This window comes from Mya arenaria, chromosome 2 (assembly GCF_026914265.1).
Source record: "Mya arenaria isolate MELC-2E11 chromosome 2, ASM2691426v1".
Lineage (NCBI taxonomy): Eukaryota > Metazoa > Mollusca > Bivalvia > Myida > Myidae > Mya > Mya arenaria.
Window position 1 is genome coordinate 38217291 of NC_069123.1, and position 17870 is coordinate 38235160.

The 17870-nt window shown below is 34.3% G+C and overlaps 1 protein-coding gene and 1 long non-coding RNA gene across 3 annotated transcripts; one reads left to right on the forward strand and one right to left on the reverse strand.

The window, feature by feature from the left end:
- Window positions 1-7774: 7774 nt before the first annotated feature.
- Window positions 7775-17851, reverse strand: LOC128221046 (uncharacterized). 2 transcript variants are annotated; one of them, XM_052929465.1, is made up of 8 exons: window positions 17739-17851; window positions 12562-12650; window positions 12118-12303; window positions 11477-11564; window positions 10890-11221; window positions 10469-10511; window positions 9956-10066; window positions 7775-9533 (listed from the first exon to the last, which is right to left on the reverse strand). In XM_052929465.1, exons 3-8 carry the CDS (start codon window positions 12199-12201, stop codon window positions 9136-9138), a joined length of 1056 nt encoding a protein of 351 aa, XP_052785425.1. In that variant the 5' UTR covers window positions 12202-12303; window positions 12562-12650; window positions 17739-17851; the 3' UTR covers window positions 7775-9135. The 2 variants fall into 2 exon arrangements, with proteins under 2 accessions (XP_052785425.1, XP_052785433.1); XM_052929473.1 differs by lacking the exon at window positions 17739-17851 and adding an exon at window positions 13902-13947.
- Window positions 14651-16572, forward strand: LOC128221056 (uncharacterized). Its single transcript, XR_008258881.1, has 3 exons — window positions 14651-14912; window positions 15252-15650; window positions 15894-16572. It is a non-coding gene; the product is annotated as an uncharacterized LOC128221056 (long non-coding RNA).
- Window positions 17852-17870: the final 19 nt, after the last annotated feature.

Consider the following 17870-nt stretch of genomic DNA (forward strand, 5'->3'; position numbering starts at 1 on the left):
CTGCACAATCCCAGTTTACTGAGCATACAAGCTTCTCGACCAGAGGCGAAGTTTTAAATGTTCTTTTTAAGCAGAATAGAGTCCTGGGCACATACATAATTATTTGTTTGAGCTTACAAAAATAACTAACAACTAATATTAATTTTATCGGCGATGTAGATTATGAATTATTGATAACTCTATGGAACATTTTAAAATCTGGCTTTACAATATCGTCCATCATTTTGTCATTGAAGAACCCATTATAAAATAATGCATTTAGAAATTTTGCAAAAAACCCCACATTTTCTATGCCTCCTTTTTGAGATCCGAAGCAGACTACTAAGTCTACCAGATGCCGTAAAGACAATTGGTCTAAGAAATGCACTGGAAACCGAATATATTCACTCTATGCCATAACATAAGGCAAATGATTTCCTAGTCAACCATTCGGTTTCTATTATCGAGTCGTAGGATTTTTTTTCTTGTTCAGACATTTTAAGATAGCTTAGTTTGTGCAACTTCGACTAAGTGCTAGGCGTTGCCAGATAACGCGACATCGAATTTTATATCGTATAACTCAGTCGATGGCATACTTTTGGAAATAGTTCGAAGTAAATAATAGAGAATACTAGGTTAGTGCCGTGGGTGGAGTTTATCTGGCAAGGCGGTGGAAGTTATCGGGTGAGCCGAAATTATAAAGTATTAAAAAATAAGGGGGACAACTGTTTTTCCCTTAAGACGTCAGCATACTATGTAACCATGTTTAAATCGCCCCCAAAATAGATCAGAAAAATAGCCAACTTTTTCAATACGCTCATAGTCAAAGTCATTGCATTTTAATATGTAAATATAAATTCAAAACTTAGAAAAGCATTTTAAAGTGCACAAACATGGATCAGTGACCAAACATTATTTGATAATGTAACAATTATTACGCAGGTCACTGAGTACATTACACGGTTCAAGATCACGAGTGTTTACAAACAATCGCCACATATCAAATGGATTTAATTTATGGTGATGGTGTTGGATGTTCAGAACTGCACCGGCGAAGAGATAATTTATTTATGTTGTAAGTGAGATTTTGTCATTCAGCACAGAAATGGAATTAACTGCGGCACAGTTTCCAGCAAATTGCGGGTGGGGTAAGATTTTCACGTCACATACATGTAGATTTTCTGGTCGATTGATTGTTTTGCCAGTGTCATTATTATGCAGAGTGATGGGCGAGTGATTGTTGAGGTCGGTTGTTTGCGAATAAGATACTAGAACATTATTTGTGCTTTTCCACTGATATTCAGAATAGAAAATAGTCCCCTTTCGCGATCACATGACTGTAGATGGACATCACGTGGTCAACTTACCTAATAAACTATCATTTATACGGCACCATGTTATTGGACCGATTTTTCATGCAAGTGACAGGATAATAAATAAAAATTTTAAGCATCTCTGGCACCTGTGATCTTCACAAAGTAGATAGTTTTGGATTAAAACAGTAAGGTTTTGTGTTTCTATCAGTCTTCAATTTGTTACAGATGATACAAATTGAATTCTTATTATCGTATGATATCTAATATCATTATTCCAAACCTGATCTGTCCATGTAAAATTCTCATTTACACGACATTAGACCTGCAAGACCTAGCAAATGATACAAACTATTGGTTTAAAATCAAGTGATAGTTCTTTTACATGTATGTTTCAATCGGAATTTAGCGTTTTTACCTTTTTCACCAGAAAATAAAGCTACTTCTCATGTAAGAACTCGCCCTAAATGCATGATTTACGATGTCATATCCTATTTAAGCCTTTCTTGCAGTACTTAGTATGCTCTACCCTCGTTTATTATATTAGCAAGACGAATATTTGAGTTTTTTGGTCTTTTTCAAATGATGGTTTCATAAACATAAAAAAAAATGTTTGTTGCTAACGTCGGTTACAATGTCGGTTACTCTGGGTTTGTTTTTGTTAGCATTATAATCTAAGAATTACAAGCACTTCTTTAACGTATTACCGCACACCTATAGCTGTTTAAGACTCTAAAAAATTAGAAAATAACACACAGGATTATATTATAATCCTTGAAAGAAGGCAACGGTGGAAATAAGGTTTACAACTGGGACAGAAATTTATTTCAACTGATCAGAATACGTGGATTTTATTATATTAATTCAAAAATATATAAAATTTGATACTATGAAGTAAAAACGTTTTCATATTGTGCCCAAATTAAGTCATTGACAGTGTAAGGAAAGTATTTTGACCCAATAGAATTACGGCCCAGCGCATTATTCTTTGGAAATTATCATCATCAACATCATCATCATCATCATCATCATCATCTTCATCATCATCATCATCGTCGTCGTCGTCATCATCATCATCATCATCATCATCATCATCATCATCATCATCATCATCATCATCATCATCATCATCATCATCATCATCTCATCATCATCATCATCATCATCATCATCATCATCATCATCATCATCATCATCATCATCATCATCATCATCATCATTTCATCATTATCATCTTATCATCATCATTATCATCGTCATCATCATGATCACCATCGTCGTCATCATCATCATCATCATCATCATCATCATCATCATCATTCATCATCATCATCATCATCATCATCATCATCATCATCATCATCATCATCATCATCATCATCAGAATAAATTGAAATAGCTGCAGCAGTACCAGCTGTACTTGTACAGCGACTTGTTGGTCTAATATATATTTATACAAAAAACATAATAAAATAGTCGGTTCTGTAAATTTGATTTATTATCAGGATAAAGATATATGGATGAATGGATATATTTATTCCAGTACAGAATGCACATACATGGACATATAAAAAACATGTAAAGTAAATTAAACATAATACATACAAGATATTATAAATAGCCATGCCAGGCATGCCGAACTAAGGATTACACCAAAAAGAGAAAACTCATACTATCATTTTGGTCCTTTTGTTTTGGCGGCATGACATAGGGAGGTATTGCATAATTTAAATAATTATATGGCTGTTGTAGAAATTGCACAGTTATATAAAAAGTAAGTCTTTATGCATTTAAATATATATAACAGTAGGTGTACCACAGTTACTTTACACAGTAAGTTATAGGTTAAGCAAAATATATGTTTAGTTATCACATTAAAGTTTGAGTATCACAGTATGTAGTACTAATAAAATCTGAGCTTAAGTTAAATAGTTCCTTTTTGGAATATCTTTGAATAGTTGAATGAATTAAAAAATAAATAAACAAAAAATATATGATCAATTCATTATATTAAAAAAATACCCGCAATTCTCTATTAAAAATCTAACCTTTTAATACCATAAATAATTATGCTAAATTGTCTAAAATAATAGTCTTTGTCTCAGTCTGTGTTATACTAGAAGGCAGCTTGTTAAATAGGAAAATATCAGATTTATCTGAAGGAAGAAGGAATTTAACCCAAATCTTTTGACATTTGGAACAGCAAAATCCCCATTCTGACTTGACCTTCTCTTATGTGAATGTAGAGTGTCTTGGGAGATAAAATTGTCTCCCATGTAGTCCGGGGCTATGCCAATCTTTATTGTTAAGACATGACCCTGAATAATCTGGTCTTCACATTTGTTGACATGTAACCAGTTGAGTTATTTAAAGTGCAACCTTTCATCAAGATCCAAAACAAACCTCATTAATTCATTTTGTGTGGTTTAGAGCTTGGTCCGACCATGATACCACATAGAACAGGCATAGTCAAAATGAAATTAAATTAAGGCCATGGCAAATATTTCTTGATGTCTTTTGTAAGGTAACCTTTCTTCCGATATAGATATTTTAACCTTGCATTAGCGTTTTTAAATAAGGAATAAGTCATTGAATCAAAAGATTCATTACCCAGAATAATCTAAAGGTATTTTTACAGGATAATCCGAGGAATATTTCAGGGAATCGTAACAGGTGTTCTGTTACATGGCGTTCGGGGGGATTTACAAAAAGTACCAGGATTTCGGGGTTTATATGCAAAACGGCGATGATCCGGTGACGTCATTGCTTCAATGACATAACCGCGGAAATGAATAAAAACAGCCATTGCCGCTATGAGCGAATAATCCGAGGAAAAGTATGTCAGATAATCGTAACTGGTTGTTTTTAACAAGAAAATTTAGAGGATGTACAAAACGAGAGGCACTCATGACGTCATTGATAATATGATAAGCTGACACACCCACAGAAGGAATCGAGGACAACCATTTTCGTCCTGCGCGGAGAGTGCCAGGTGGGAAAGGTGTGATGGTAAAAAGGTTATTTTACTTGTTTGACTTTTTCCGGAGTAGACCTGTACCTAATTGTATGATATTTAGAACCTACTATTACAATGTGTGTATACCACGTAATAAATTGCGTCATAATTGCAAAAAAAATGATGGGTCACATGCGCCATACAATGACAACTCGAACCTCTGTTTAAACTATTCTGAGAAAAGAATCAATAACAATAATGATAATAATTAAAATCAACCACAATTAAAATGAAACATTGAAGCTTTGTTGATATTACAGCTAGAGTAACAATTATAATAAATGGATGGATCGAGGATAAGTAACAATAATAATAATAATAATGAAATATCAATAATAATAAAAATTAAACATTGAAGCTATCTTGATAGTACAGCTAGAGTAACAATAATAATAAATGGGTGGATCGGAGGTAAGTAACAAAAATTATAATTATTAAAATGAAACATAATTAAAGTCAAGCATTGAAGCTATCTTGATAGTACAGCTAGAGTAACAAAATTAATAAATAGGATGGTCGGAAAGCCCAATTAAATGACCACTCGATTAATCTCTCAATATCTCTCTCTCTCTCTCTCTCTCTCTCTCTCTCTCTCTCTCTCTCTCTCTATATATATATATATATATATATATATATATATATATATATATATACATACGAACTTTCCCTCAAGGGATTACGCATTATAGCATCGTTGAAAAATATGGAGTCGGCTAGCGACTCTGATGAAACTGACCCGAAGCGCTTAATAAATGCAGGCATACTCCGTACCAAAAAGAAATGGATGAAAGCAAAATGAGCATGAGCCTTGACGACGACGACTTCGACTACAATGAAATATGCAACAGCAAAGTCAAATTATCACATCCCTCTATTCTGCCACAACGCTTCTACAAGGAACTAGATAATTACTTGTCTAATCTTCCAAAAGAACCATATGTAAATGAATTAATGAGGATTTGCAAACAAAACCACGCAAAAATAAATGCTTACAGCGAGAGACTCGCTGAGAGGGTCCGAGGAACACTAGGATGTCCCGAAACAAGACTTGTTAACAGGAAAATTTCTTCCACTGAAAGCAAAAAACGAAAATAGTGCAAAAAAAAAATTGTTACGTTATTATTTTATTGACGGCGAACAATCCTGAGAAATGAATTACGTTTTCATATGTCCATCGACAGCGACTCAGGAGGTCGTAATAATCGAGAGTGACACTGAAAATGACTGTATTCAACCAGATAATTATGCAGTTTTGTTCAGTATCCAGGCAGGTGTTGAAGACATAACGCGCAAACAAACTGTAAATTCCGTCATAATTCAGCAGACGCACACAGACGTGTGCAATATGGCGGTTTCAAGGAACTTTAAACAGTATTCTTGCTTCTCTGTCTCCGTCTGGTAGTATAATTGTAGCTTAACTCCAAAGTGACATGGATACACTTGAGTCAGCAGTCCCAACTATAAACAAGCGATTCGTAGATTCACAAATCAAGGCACCGAATACAAAACTCAACGTACCGAAAAAGGACTACCAGCCAATGCCGTACAGCGAGGTCGTTAGTTCCCCATCTCCCGTGCAAATTTCAAACGACTCAAATGCTAAAGCTCAAAACCATATGCAAACGCATACTATAGCTTCCAGCATGGAAACGATTTCTACCGAACAAATAACAAGGAATGCCGAAAACAATGCAAACGCATCCCAGCATATCGATCCTAAAGAGCATACAATCTTTCAATCTACTTCTGGTGCCACAACGGCGAATAACAGAAACACTGTCAATTCTTGTTCAAAACAAAGGTCTGAAACTCGAAATGAGGAATGTACAACAAACTTTACAAAACATCCTACGCCGGAACAAAGCGATAATACTTCCCACCCAAACAATCGATTCATCGCCGTGAACACCACCAGACTAAATCAATCTTCTTGGGGAATATTGACCCCGACGTCGTCAAATAAGATATCCATGATAACATGACAGATATGAAAGTCCGAGTGAAACGTCTTACTTTATTTCGTGGACGTCATGGTTCGTCCGCACGACTTAACATATATCCGGTAGACGAAGAAACAGCTGAAAATAACTCCTTTTGGCCCGAAACTTGGAGTCGATGGGTCAGCAAACAAGAGTTGGAGCGCGAACGAAAGCAGTCCCGTCAGCGACGTCGTGACCACCTAAGGCACCAAACATACCGCCATTACCACAGATACGATGACTCCTACAACACACGACAACACAGAGATGAAGACTCCAGCTCACATGACAATGACCGGAACAGCCCATGGTACTCTTATAGATGCGACTACCACGATATTGATGAGTGGGACCCATCGAGGGACTAATAATTATATTAACTGACAAAATACAAAGAACCAGTCTTGCAAGCAACATTTTACAATGTCATACTCTTCTAGAACTCATTTTCTTATTATTTTCATCATATTTATGTCGCTTAATATTTTAGTATGAAAAGTTAGAGGTATTATGTCATCAGCAAACTCTCTCTCGAAGTTACTTGATAACAATACGATTGATATCGCCATTCTTACTGAGAATACGTTGTTACCTTACTCAGCTCAATTTTGGCTAACGTTCATCCGAATTATACATCATATTACACTATTGATAAATCGCTGGACCACTTTGATTCTTAAAATGTGGTAAGGGAGGCACAGCAATTCTGATTAGAAATATTTTTGGTTGTAAAATAAGTAAAATCAAAACCATAGATAATGATAGAATGATTATTATATTGGGATTATTTCTCACAAAAAGGCTCCGACGTATCTTTTCTGCATATACATGCCGTCTTCTAGCGACATTGAACTTTTTAAGGAGACCCTTAAAGACGTCTGTGCTCTCATTAACCTCTACTCCCGGATCGGAAATGCCGGAGATTTCAATGCGCAAATAAACTCTCAGTTAGGCCCAAAGTCATCGACCCAAAAATCCCGTATTATTCAATGTTTATACTTAAAAACCAACTTACGTTGCTGAAAGAGCACTAAGGAAATACCAACGAATATACTTACCACCCGACGAAGTCGACAATTAATCATGTCTTAGTCCATAATTCATCATTAGACATGTTTCACTCATTCTCGGTTATACCTGAGAGAGATATACTCAACTCGTGCGCCAATATTTTTTTCTGTTAACCTCGACCTAGGGAGTAACTCACAACCAACAGTTCATAGAACATGTAAAACATGGAATAAATGCATACAGGGGCACATATCGAACTACCAAAGCCAACTAAGTAGCAAATTAAATAGCATCATGGGCGAAAATACCGATGGATGCTCCCCTGATTTTATGAACACATTACTTTGCAATGCTTAGAAACAGGCCGCCTTACAACTCCCTTTAAGTAAGTTGAACAGAAAAGCCAAACCGTATTGGACCGAAGAAGTCAAAGCGAAGCATGCCCAGGCCCGACGCGGTCGGCACATATAGTTAGTTCAAGGCAGACCCCCAGGAAAATGTCAGACTCATTTACAAACAATAAACAAGCCAAACGCATTTTCAGGAGAATACAGCGGAATTGCCGCGAATCCCATGTAAATCAATTATATTATGAATTTAATCGAACAGCAGAAGACGACTATCAAATTTTTTGGGAGTTGTCAAAACGAAACAGCGAACGACCCTTTGAGATTTGCTCAGAGTTGAAAATAGGCGACATCTTGTTATCTTACGTGCCAAATTATGAACAACACCGTCACCCTAATTAGCTTAGATGAAGTGAACAAAATAATAAAATCCCTCGCGAAGAGAAAAAGCCGTGGTCATGATGGAATTATGAATGAACATGTATTATTTGGTGGACTTGCTGTTATAAAAGCGCTTACACTACTATTTAATATAGTCCTGGTGCTCGAGAAATACCAATTATTTGGAAAACCAACGTTATTATCCCTGTATATAAAGGTAAAGGCAAAAACAAACGTGACCCTTCCAGCTACAGACCTATATCATTACTTCTTAGTTTTAGAATGTGTTTCATGATACATGGATATTCAGTCATCTTACTGTCTGGCAGAGACCAGTCTGTTTTGCTTGAAGACAGGTCGATTTCCAGGTAATAATGCGGACCACGCTAGATGGTTGGCATTTTTAGGCTTTGGCGGGGTAAAAAAAAAATCAGTATATCTGTAAAGTGTTTTGTGATTTTTTTCGGGAATTTTTTATTACGTATTACAACAACAAACAGTTCAAAATGCATTTTGATGATATAACAGTCTATTTATGTTCGAATAGTTGTTTTCGTCTGTATTCTGTTTGGTATGAAAGCAAATGTTCGAACGTTCAGCTCGAGGGATGAAAGCGAAAAGTTTATATATACTTCTTTATTTAATGCCACTTCGCATTCATCCCTCGAGCTTAAAGATCAAGAAAACGGGGAAAAAACGTTTTTCTAATAAATGGTAAGTTGTTAATTTCCAAATATATCTTTTTTAAACTTTTGTAACATTTCTTTAAATTTTAAATATTTTATTTGCAAACATTTTCTGATTAAAAGTGATGTGTTCTGTTATGATCAAGGGAAGTAAATACAACGGATTTTAAAAGTAGTTCTGAAAGCTGATGTTTTCACTACTTATTTTGCAGTGAAAATATCTGATTGATATTTTCACTGTTGTTATTTCATTAGTAAAACTCCATATTTCATCGAAAGGCATAAAAGAAGAACTCATTATAATAATCGTAATTCACCTATTGGAATGTCTATAGACTGATATAATTTTGTCCGTGCCATCTTGTAAAGTATTTTTTTTTGCAATTGACAAGTAAGAAATGTTATACGAGCAGATACCCGAATTTAGGGCATGTCGTAAGTGTAGTATGCAGTGAAATGATCGTTTGAATAGTTAAGATCTAAATAATTAGGGTCACTCACAGACACAGATATCCTATCGTGCATTTGTAGCTTGAAAACCGCAGACATAAAACTTGTAAAAACACAGTCCTTTGATTTTCTGATGGATCTTGTGCGTCGCATGAGAGAACCAGTTGTTCCAAATTTGTGGGATAGCAGATTAATGCTTTGACTGAACGTTGTTGTAGTATTGTTCATTCCTGTAATATTAACATTCAGCATAGAAGATACTATAAAGTAGCCTGGTTTCTTGATAAAGATTTCCCCCTCGAGCTCGAGATGAATGCATTTTGTTTCGGTGAATGTGTGGCCCTTTTTGTTCCATCGAAGTTTTGAATGACCTTCAAAAGAAAAGTTTTTTTATAAAAACAGCTCGAATGTCGATTTCAATATTGATTGAACTTTACACAAAGCACATAGACCACAGGTCCGAAACTACTATGTCGGTCTATGTTTTCGTCCGATTTATTTAAAATGATACATGTCCATAATAATATTGTCAGAGCACTAGCTATCTATTTACTCGGTCGATCCTCGGTACGTTCCCAACATTTTGAAAAAGTGTATATTGACCGTAAATTTATGCAATACAATAATTAATGCTGTATGTTCTTAACATCAACAATTGAGAGAATGCAAGTTCGACTATGGATTATATTGAATTCATTATATTTTAAATCATATCAAATCATAATCATATATTTTTTATTATTATATCGTATTTAAAATCTCACTAAAACTTTGTTGTAGTTGTAATGACTACCTTGGACTATATCACTTGGTACGCTATCTACCACTCCAACCAGTTTGCCTGTAGGTGTTTTTATCCCCTGCCACTCACAGTCGGTGATGAACGATTCTCCGACCAATTGACCTATATTAAGGTATTAAACCAAGAATTACTGTATGATTTTTGGGTGGCTGGTATACCTTTCTAAAATATACAATAACATTAGCCTTTCATAAAACATGAGGAAGAGTAAAAAATGGAGTTTTAATGAACCAGTTAATATTCATTACATTTTCTTAATTTATATTGATATCTTGAAGAATGTTTTTCATTAGTGCATGCAAAAGTAATATCTTAATTAGATTGATTATGAGTGTTATATGTTCAGAATATTGAAACTACAAATAATTACAATGTACATATTCATGTACATATTCAAACATAAAATTGAAATCTTATTTTTGAAATTCTGCTATATATTTTTTTATAAAATATTTTTATTAGATACGGATACGAGCTCTTAAAGGTTATCTATGAATAACTTACTCGGATTTGCTTGTGCGTTTTTGACGTATTGTTTTGTCATCTCCTGAGAAAAAACAACAAACAATACCATTTAGACATATGCACAGCCAACTAATATTGCTAATTGATATTATTCAATGACAAAACCACAAGAAAATAATGTCGCAATAATATAGATTATTTCTATGTCCGTTTAACTCCTCATGACAGATATCGAAATGAATTGATGCTGTTGATTTTTTTTAAGAAATTCAAAAAATAATGGAAATGGTTGGCTAGTTTCGAAGTGCTTTGCATCACTAGAGGAATGAAAACACGAATCCATTTAGAATTGTATTGCAGCTAATATTACTAGTTTATGTAAAATGTGTTGATAGTTATAGTGACACAAGGCGCTAACAAAGCTTCTTTTTAAACGCAAAACCATAAAAATGCTCATTACGTTTTTACTGCGGAGCTCCATAATGTCCCGAATGGGACCACAGCATACCGACTCGTTATATATTTGTCTCAATGCATCAATGACGTGCCCTGTGACATTGTAAGGGTTCGTTTGTTTGATGTCATTGCATGGCACACAGTAAGTGCTGCTCTCCAATGGCGGAGGTTCCTTATATATTCTCCATGATACAGTCAAGACGAGGAAAAGGAGTGACTGTACAATTATCAGTGTGACTAATCCAACATATGCACGTTGTAATGTTCTATCCTCAAACTTGCAAACAAAGCCCATCTTTTGCAGTATAATCCGTTTGCAGGTGGTACCCATGGTCTCTATTTTCCAAATGTATAAATACATTAAACGTATAATCAAGTACGCCTAACTTGTATGTATCATACTGTTTTATAAATAAATTACATCACTAAGCCAATACACCAAACCATTAACTATGATGCCAATAATGTATAAATAAGGGAAATATCAATGAAGAAATTTCAACGGTTATTTGTTGTTTGTATAAAATGTTTTTAGATATAGTTATCTATAACAATTCCATAAATTTGTTTGATAAATGCAACTTCTTTCACCTTTTACTGGGTTAAAGATCGGCACACTTTTCCTGGCATGGTCACGGTGTTGTCTGTGGCGTATCCAATTTGAAGGCCAACACAAATGCTGAAAAGAGCATTGGCGGTTTTGAATTGGTGAAAATTATGAGGCTTTTTAGCTTAGAATTGCTAGTGTTTAGGAATAATTTTACATAAGAAACGAAGAATACCTAAAATACAGATGCCCCCTACAATTGGTAACTTAATGCTCCAATATGTTATACAACGGACGACAGCACAAGAAACAACGTCATAACTTCGTTGTTATATCTCTTATATGCACTTGTCATTGCCGTTTTTTTCTATGGCGCTTATTTTAGTTTGTTCAAGTTTTCATATATTAATAAAGACGAAATAAAATATTAAACATTTATAGTATATGCAAACAATTCATTTCAGAACATATATCCTAATGCATCATTTAGACTAGCTAGTTATCTTATAGGTTTTTTTAAAGTTAGACATTGAATAGGTTTGCTTGGTTCTAGTAATATATTGGACAGGTCATAGTTAACGTTTATTGGAGACAAACGGGTATTCTATATACGGTAGACTATTAAACGTATAAACAAGTACGCGTTTTATGTATGTACGTTTCCATAACAGATTGATATACTTACAAGAAAATCTGCCATCGTCCTGCTCTTTTTTGGCTTACGGACCGGCAAACCGTTTGTACTCTTTTTCTTAATGTACGGCGGCATTTTTGTTTTGAGTCACAGAAAACGTTATACCTCCTGCGTAAGATTACTTATATGGTCGTCCTGGTTCTAAGTATGGCGCTGATTTTTGTTTGTTGTATATATCTATGAACAAAGACAAATATCGATGCAAAACACAGTTTACATTAACAGTAGAGACGAGCAATAAACTTAAAAGTATTTGTCTCATCAATATCTAGTTTTGTTCGCGTTTTTCTCAAGTTTGATATTGAATTGTTTTGCTTAAATGTTGAATGTGAAAATAATAATGCACAACTTAACGATAAAGCATTGGATAATGATTTTTGTTGGTTTTAAAGTATAATTTTAAAACATCTTTCAATAACTATCTGATAAACTTACATGGTAGAATTCAACTACATTCACCTTGTACTCGGCTGGGGACCGGCACACTTTGTCTGGTAGGTTTACGGTGTTCTTCTTAGATTACTCTACATCGAATTGAAAAAAAATGTGTAATATAGTAGTTTTGTAAGCGTTTGATATTTACTAGCTAAGGCTTCATTTTAGTTAAAAATTGGACGGGCTACAGAACAAACACATATAATAGACAATTGATGAAATTGGAATTGAACATTTTGTGGTATACTAAACGTATAGCAAGTCAGCGTTATTTGTACGTATGTATATAAAGCAGTTTCATAGACTTTCATGATAAATTGAAAACACCCTCCCTTTTGCCCGGACTGAGGATCGGCATGAAAACTGAGTTTTTCTGAAAAGTGCATAAATGTTTTTAAATTTGTAAAATATATGACCAGTGACAAGCAGAAAAGGGTCTTATATTTAATTTTAGGGTTCCAGGGGATTATGTCGAATATGTATTAAATACGAACAATACCTTAGAAAAACATAAACCCTTAAAATTGCTACATAATGGTGGAAGGCGACATTCTATAATAGAGTCACATGAAACATCATATGCGCCGAAAACACATGAAAACATACAATCATTGGTTACTAAACAAAGAATAAATACTGATGAGAAAAAACAATAAAGCCTGTTTATATGTATAAGAATTCACGAAATATAATGATTTATCACTAATCCTCCAAAAAGGAGCATTCAATTAATAATATTTAAGATGAATAAAATATGATTTTAATTTGATTTTAAATGGCATTATATACTTTATTCCACATAAACCATGTTTATTTAAAATAAACTGTAATTCCTATTCTTTTTATTATAAAAAATGGCTTATTCGCATTCAATATTTAATGAACAAGTATTGGTTTGTAAGTATACTTTTATTTTTTAATTAACTGACATGCTCGTATACATACAAGAATTTCAGTTAATTATTAAATATATATACATGTGCGCATCGGCTGTAACGTTGTAAGGCATTGGGTAAATTAATCTCAGTTAAAGTTTCATTCAAAACATCCCATTTCTGTTTTCGTTTCAGTTTTATTGAGACATTTTGATATTTATTTTTCGCTTTTATTTATTCATGCATTTATGCATGTTCAGCTTAAAAAGTATTTTACATTTTCATTACGAATGGCTTGCTATCCAATTATTTGCATATGTTCCTTTCATTTTTTTAAATAATATTTGTAGTTATGTTTTTACCTATTATTTAATAAATTTTTCAGATGAAGAAATTTCTTATATCAATATGTTCTTAGTTAATTCTGAATATTTCTCAGGAGGTCCCAATTTAAATAACAATTACGTTATGGTGCCGTCTTTCGTTCTTTCGTCCGTCCGTTCGTCCGTCCGTCCGTCTGTCTGTTTTTCGATCGATAACGCAAAAACGACTAAGTCCAGCTTCTCTCAATTTTACAAGATGTTTCGGTACGAAAAAGAGGTGTCTGCATTACATTTTGCGTTCAGAAGCTCAAAGCTGTAATAAAGAGATGTTTAGCAATCAAATAGACTCCATTCAAAAAAAAAAAAAAGACTGAGCTAAGATTCATCGGAATTTCACATGAAAATAGATGACTCCTATTGGTTTTGCAATCAGAGAGGGTCACAATCAAGGTCACATTGACCTTCTTATATGAGTGGTTTCTGGCCATAAAAAGAACGAGACCAATGTCCTCTAATTTAAAAAGAAGGTTAGTCACGGCAAAATGATGACCCCTTTTGTTTTTGAGGTCAATTCGCGGTCAAGGCTAAAGTGTCCGTTTAAAACAAAAATACAATAGGTCATACAATTTCACGAAGAGGTTATATAGGAGAAGTGTATGCACCGAACTAAATATCAATAACAGAATGTTAGGTTTATTTTACAATGTGTATAACATGTAGGTTATACGTTAAAATACATAATGAAATGGAATATGAAGTAAGTTACATACAACTTTTGCAATTGTTTTTGCACAATTGACCTTACGACAGCGGCTTCTAAGCCACGCCCCCTGATATCAAGGGAGCGAACTCTGTCTATGTCCGTTAAACAAACGAGGAAGTAATGGCGTCTCATGTCGTTTCGCTTTCCGATATTCCTGACAAATTATCATAAATGTGAAATTACAATGCGAAAAAAATAGAAGTCAAAGGAATTTGTAACTGGCTGCTACATCGGAAGGCTCGATATATCTTTAGAAAATGACGATATCTAACATTTACGGGGTGAAATCTATCCAAGTCAGAGAAAATCGGATAGCCGCCATGTTGTCAATATTGACATCGATACAAAGGAAAATCGTGTGTGTGACGCATACTGTGAATGCAAACAAGGGTAAGTTTAACTTTTAATAACACCGGTCCTTCTTACAGTATTGTTGAAAAACAGATTAAATCATCGTACAATATGAGTAAATCATAAATGGCCCGAATGGGGAACCCGGAAGTGACATTAAATAACAGTTACATGCCAGCTATACAGTATAACCTTGTATTCTATAGTATGAGCAGAAATGGTTTATTGGGGTTATGCATAAAAAGTTTCCGTTCTAAGCGATTGAACACTCTCCCTTAATAATAATGTAATAGTTGACAAGTGACAATCGTGGGTGATACCAATCTGTAACTTTTGCATTGCTCAAACATTCACATGCTTTGATTTTTGTTCTTACAGAAATTGTGGAACATGTTCACACACTCTGGCTGTAAAAGTAGACCTGGGAGGCAAATTGCCCCCGGTGTGGGGCTCGAACTCACAACCTCCAGAACCGCCCGGCACTCTTACCAACTAAGCTGACCCGGCAGCTTGTTCTAACCCACACACACTACCCTCCCCCATTTACCGGTTAAGGCTGGTGGAGGGTCTCCTGCTATTTACCGTTGACACCATTAAAGTATTCTGATTGATGGAGATAAGGAAGTCCCCTTATTATTGTCTTCAACAAGCCTACCGCCACAGGGGACCTAGCATAAGACCGGAAACCGCCCCCCCACACACACACATGATATTTGCCAGTCCAGGCAATGTCAACCGCAAGAGAAAACCAGTGATGACAAGTTTTACAAATAATCGGTAGGACCTATTTTAAAGCTTTTTATAACAATTAGTTTTACTTTGCTGTACAAAAGTAATGGACTATTTGTTCAGAGAAAAACAACAACCACAAAACATTAGCTATTATCTTGTCAATATTTCATTATGATATACATGTAGAAAGTAAACATCAAAGGCAGTAGCATTTACAGCTAGTATTAAAATATTTAACAATACATGTAACTGATTTATTTTAATATTGGCATCTTTTATTTATTTCAGGAAAGTGTGGTCTTTTGAAGAGAGTTCTTGAAGTTGTTCAGCATGTTGTTTTGATGGATTCTTGGAAGGATGTACCTCTATGATGTTAGCTTCAGTTCTGGAGTATAACACCAGTTATTGCATATTTAATATCAGATTTATTAAATACATTGTTGTTTTGCAAACATTACTTAAACTTTGATATTTCTTTGGTGTTTATGTATGATATTGTAGGTGAATATCTCTTTATTGCAATGGCAAATATATTTTAAAATATATAGCATTAGCAGAAGTTATTTTTCACTGTTAAAGCTGCACTTTCACAGATTGATCACTTTGACAACTTACACAGGATTCGATTGCATTGATCATATTTTGGCTCGGAGAAGTTTTATATATGATTTATATATTAGGTCTTAATTTAAAGAATGCCAAAATAAGCCGATTCTGAGACAAAAAGTGTCAAACTAGAATTCTGTGAGAGTGCAACTTTAAGAATACTGTTAATCGAGTATGCATGTGATCCGGACTCTGAACATTGGATGAACTATCATTAAATATTGTAGATTTACGTAAATGGCCCAAAATATAAGAATAACAATGAAAATATGTACATGTTTGACTTGTTCTTTATTCATAATAAGTCTAAGTCTTTACAGCACATGTTTGGCAGAATCAAGTTCTAATGAACATAATAATTGATTTAAATGTATAGTGAAATAAATTGTTTTACTGGTATACAGAAAATAATACCTTAACGATTCAGACCGATCTGTTCTCGTTTTGTTTTGGTGGCTCAAATATTTATCTGAGTTTTGGAGGAGGCCTAGTTGGTGTGAGCTGGTCAAATACAGTAGCTGCTTGAGGGTCAGGGTTTTCTTGATTGGATTTCCCGTCGACAAAGTGCTGATATGAAAATAAGAAATCTATGAAATGTGTCGGAATGACAGCTACAAAAGCCATTGTTTACATACGAGTAGATGAGATTCGGAAGCATGCGATGGTTCGGACAAAAATTTAGTTGTACGATATTTCCTGATTTACTTTGAAAGCAAAGCAGTTTATAAAAACTACATAACGGTATCAACAAAAATACCTCTATCTTGAATGAAATCAATCGTGTCCATGTTGAACCGGATATTAAATGGCCATTAATGCCGATTTGACAACACAAGCTAAAGCATAAATGTACGATGTTTATAGTTTAAAAATAGTAACACTTATTTAGGTCATGCACGGACAATTTCAGTATCAAATAAATTTTGAGTTGATTGAAATAAGTAGTTTTGTTCAAAAAAATACTTTTGTACACACGTATAGATGTTTCGCCTTTGAACGATGTTTCAAAATTTCCAAGTTCAGCTGTTGATGAGGTCTTCCACAGAGTCTGATACAGAACTTGCATTTTTCTAAATAACTCGCTGGTTTCGAATACGGAACGAATTGGAAGCCATCTTTAGTCGGCCTGGCTACCTTGTATCCGAATTACAAGTGCCATGACAACACCTTTTTACCATAATACTTAAAAAGGCGAGGAATTGCCAGCGCATGTATATGACGGACTCTGGTCAGTTTGACGGACAAAATGGCGGATAGCAACACGGCTTATCAGCCCTACATTCTGATTGGCTGATAGGACCTGTCAATCAAATCCTGTCGTAAGGTCAATTAACATGTTATAAACTATCAAATAGTTTATATATATTAAATAACATGCCGCAGATCGGCCTTTCGTAATCAAATACATAATAAAATAAATAAAAGTTATTTCTGTTTACATACATAATCTGCGAAATAGATGTAAAAGCGTCATAATATTTTAGTATTCCTTATATACAAATATATATATCAAAATAATAATCAAACCTTAGATCTCGATCCTCTTTTTTTTACTGACTGACCAATTCATATTGATCCGAACTCGCTTAAAATAATAATTTTAATCTGATAACGACCAAAGCCGTTGTAATTAATTCAAGTTCACGTGCATTTATTTAC

Bases quoted from the DNA above. Each gene is read 5' to 3' on its own strand.
- LOC128221046 (XM_052929465.1), bottom strand. From the start codon at position 12,201: ATGCCGCCGTACATTAAGAAAAAGAGTACAAACGGTTTGCCGGTCCGT. The intron at 11,565-12,117 runs GTAAGTATATCA...TGCTCTTTTCAG, and splicing joins GGACGATGGCAGATTTTCTT to CATTTGTGTTGGCCTTCAAA. The intron at 9,534-9,955 runs GTAGTCATTACA...TTTCTTTTGAAG, and splicing joins ACCAAGTGATATAGTCCAAG to GTCATTCAAAACTTCGATGG.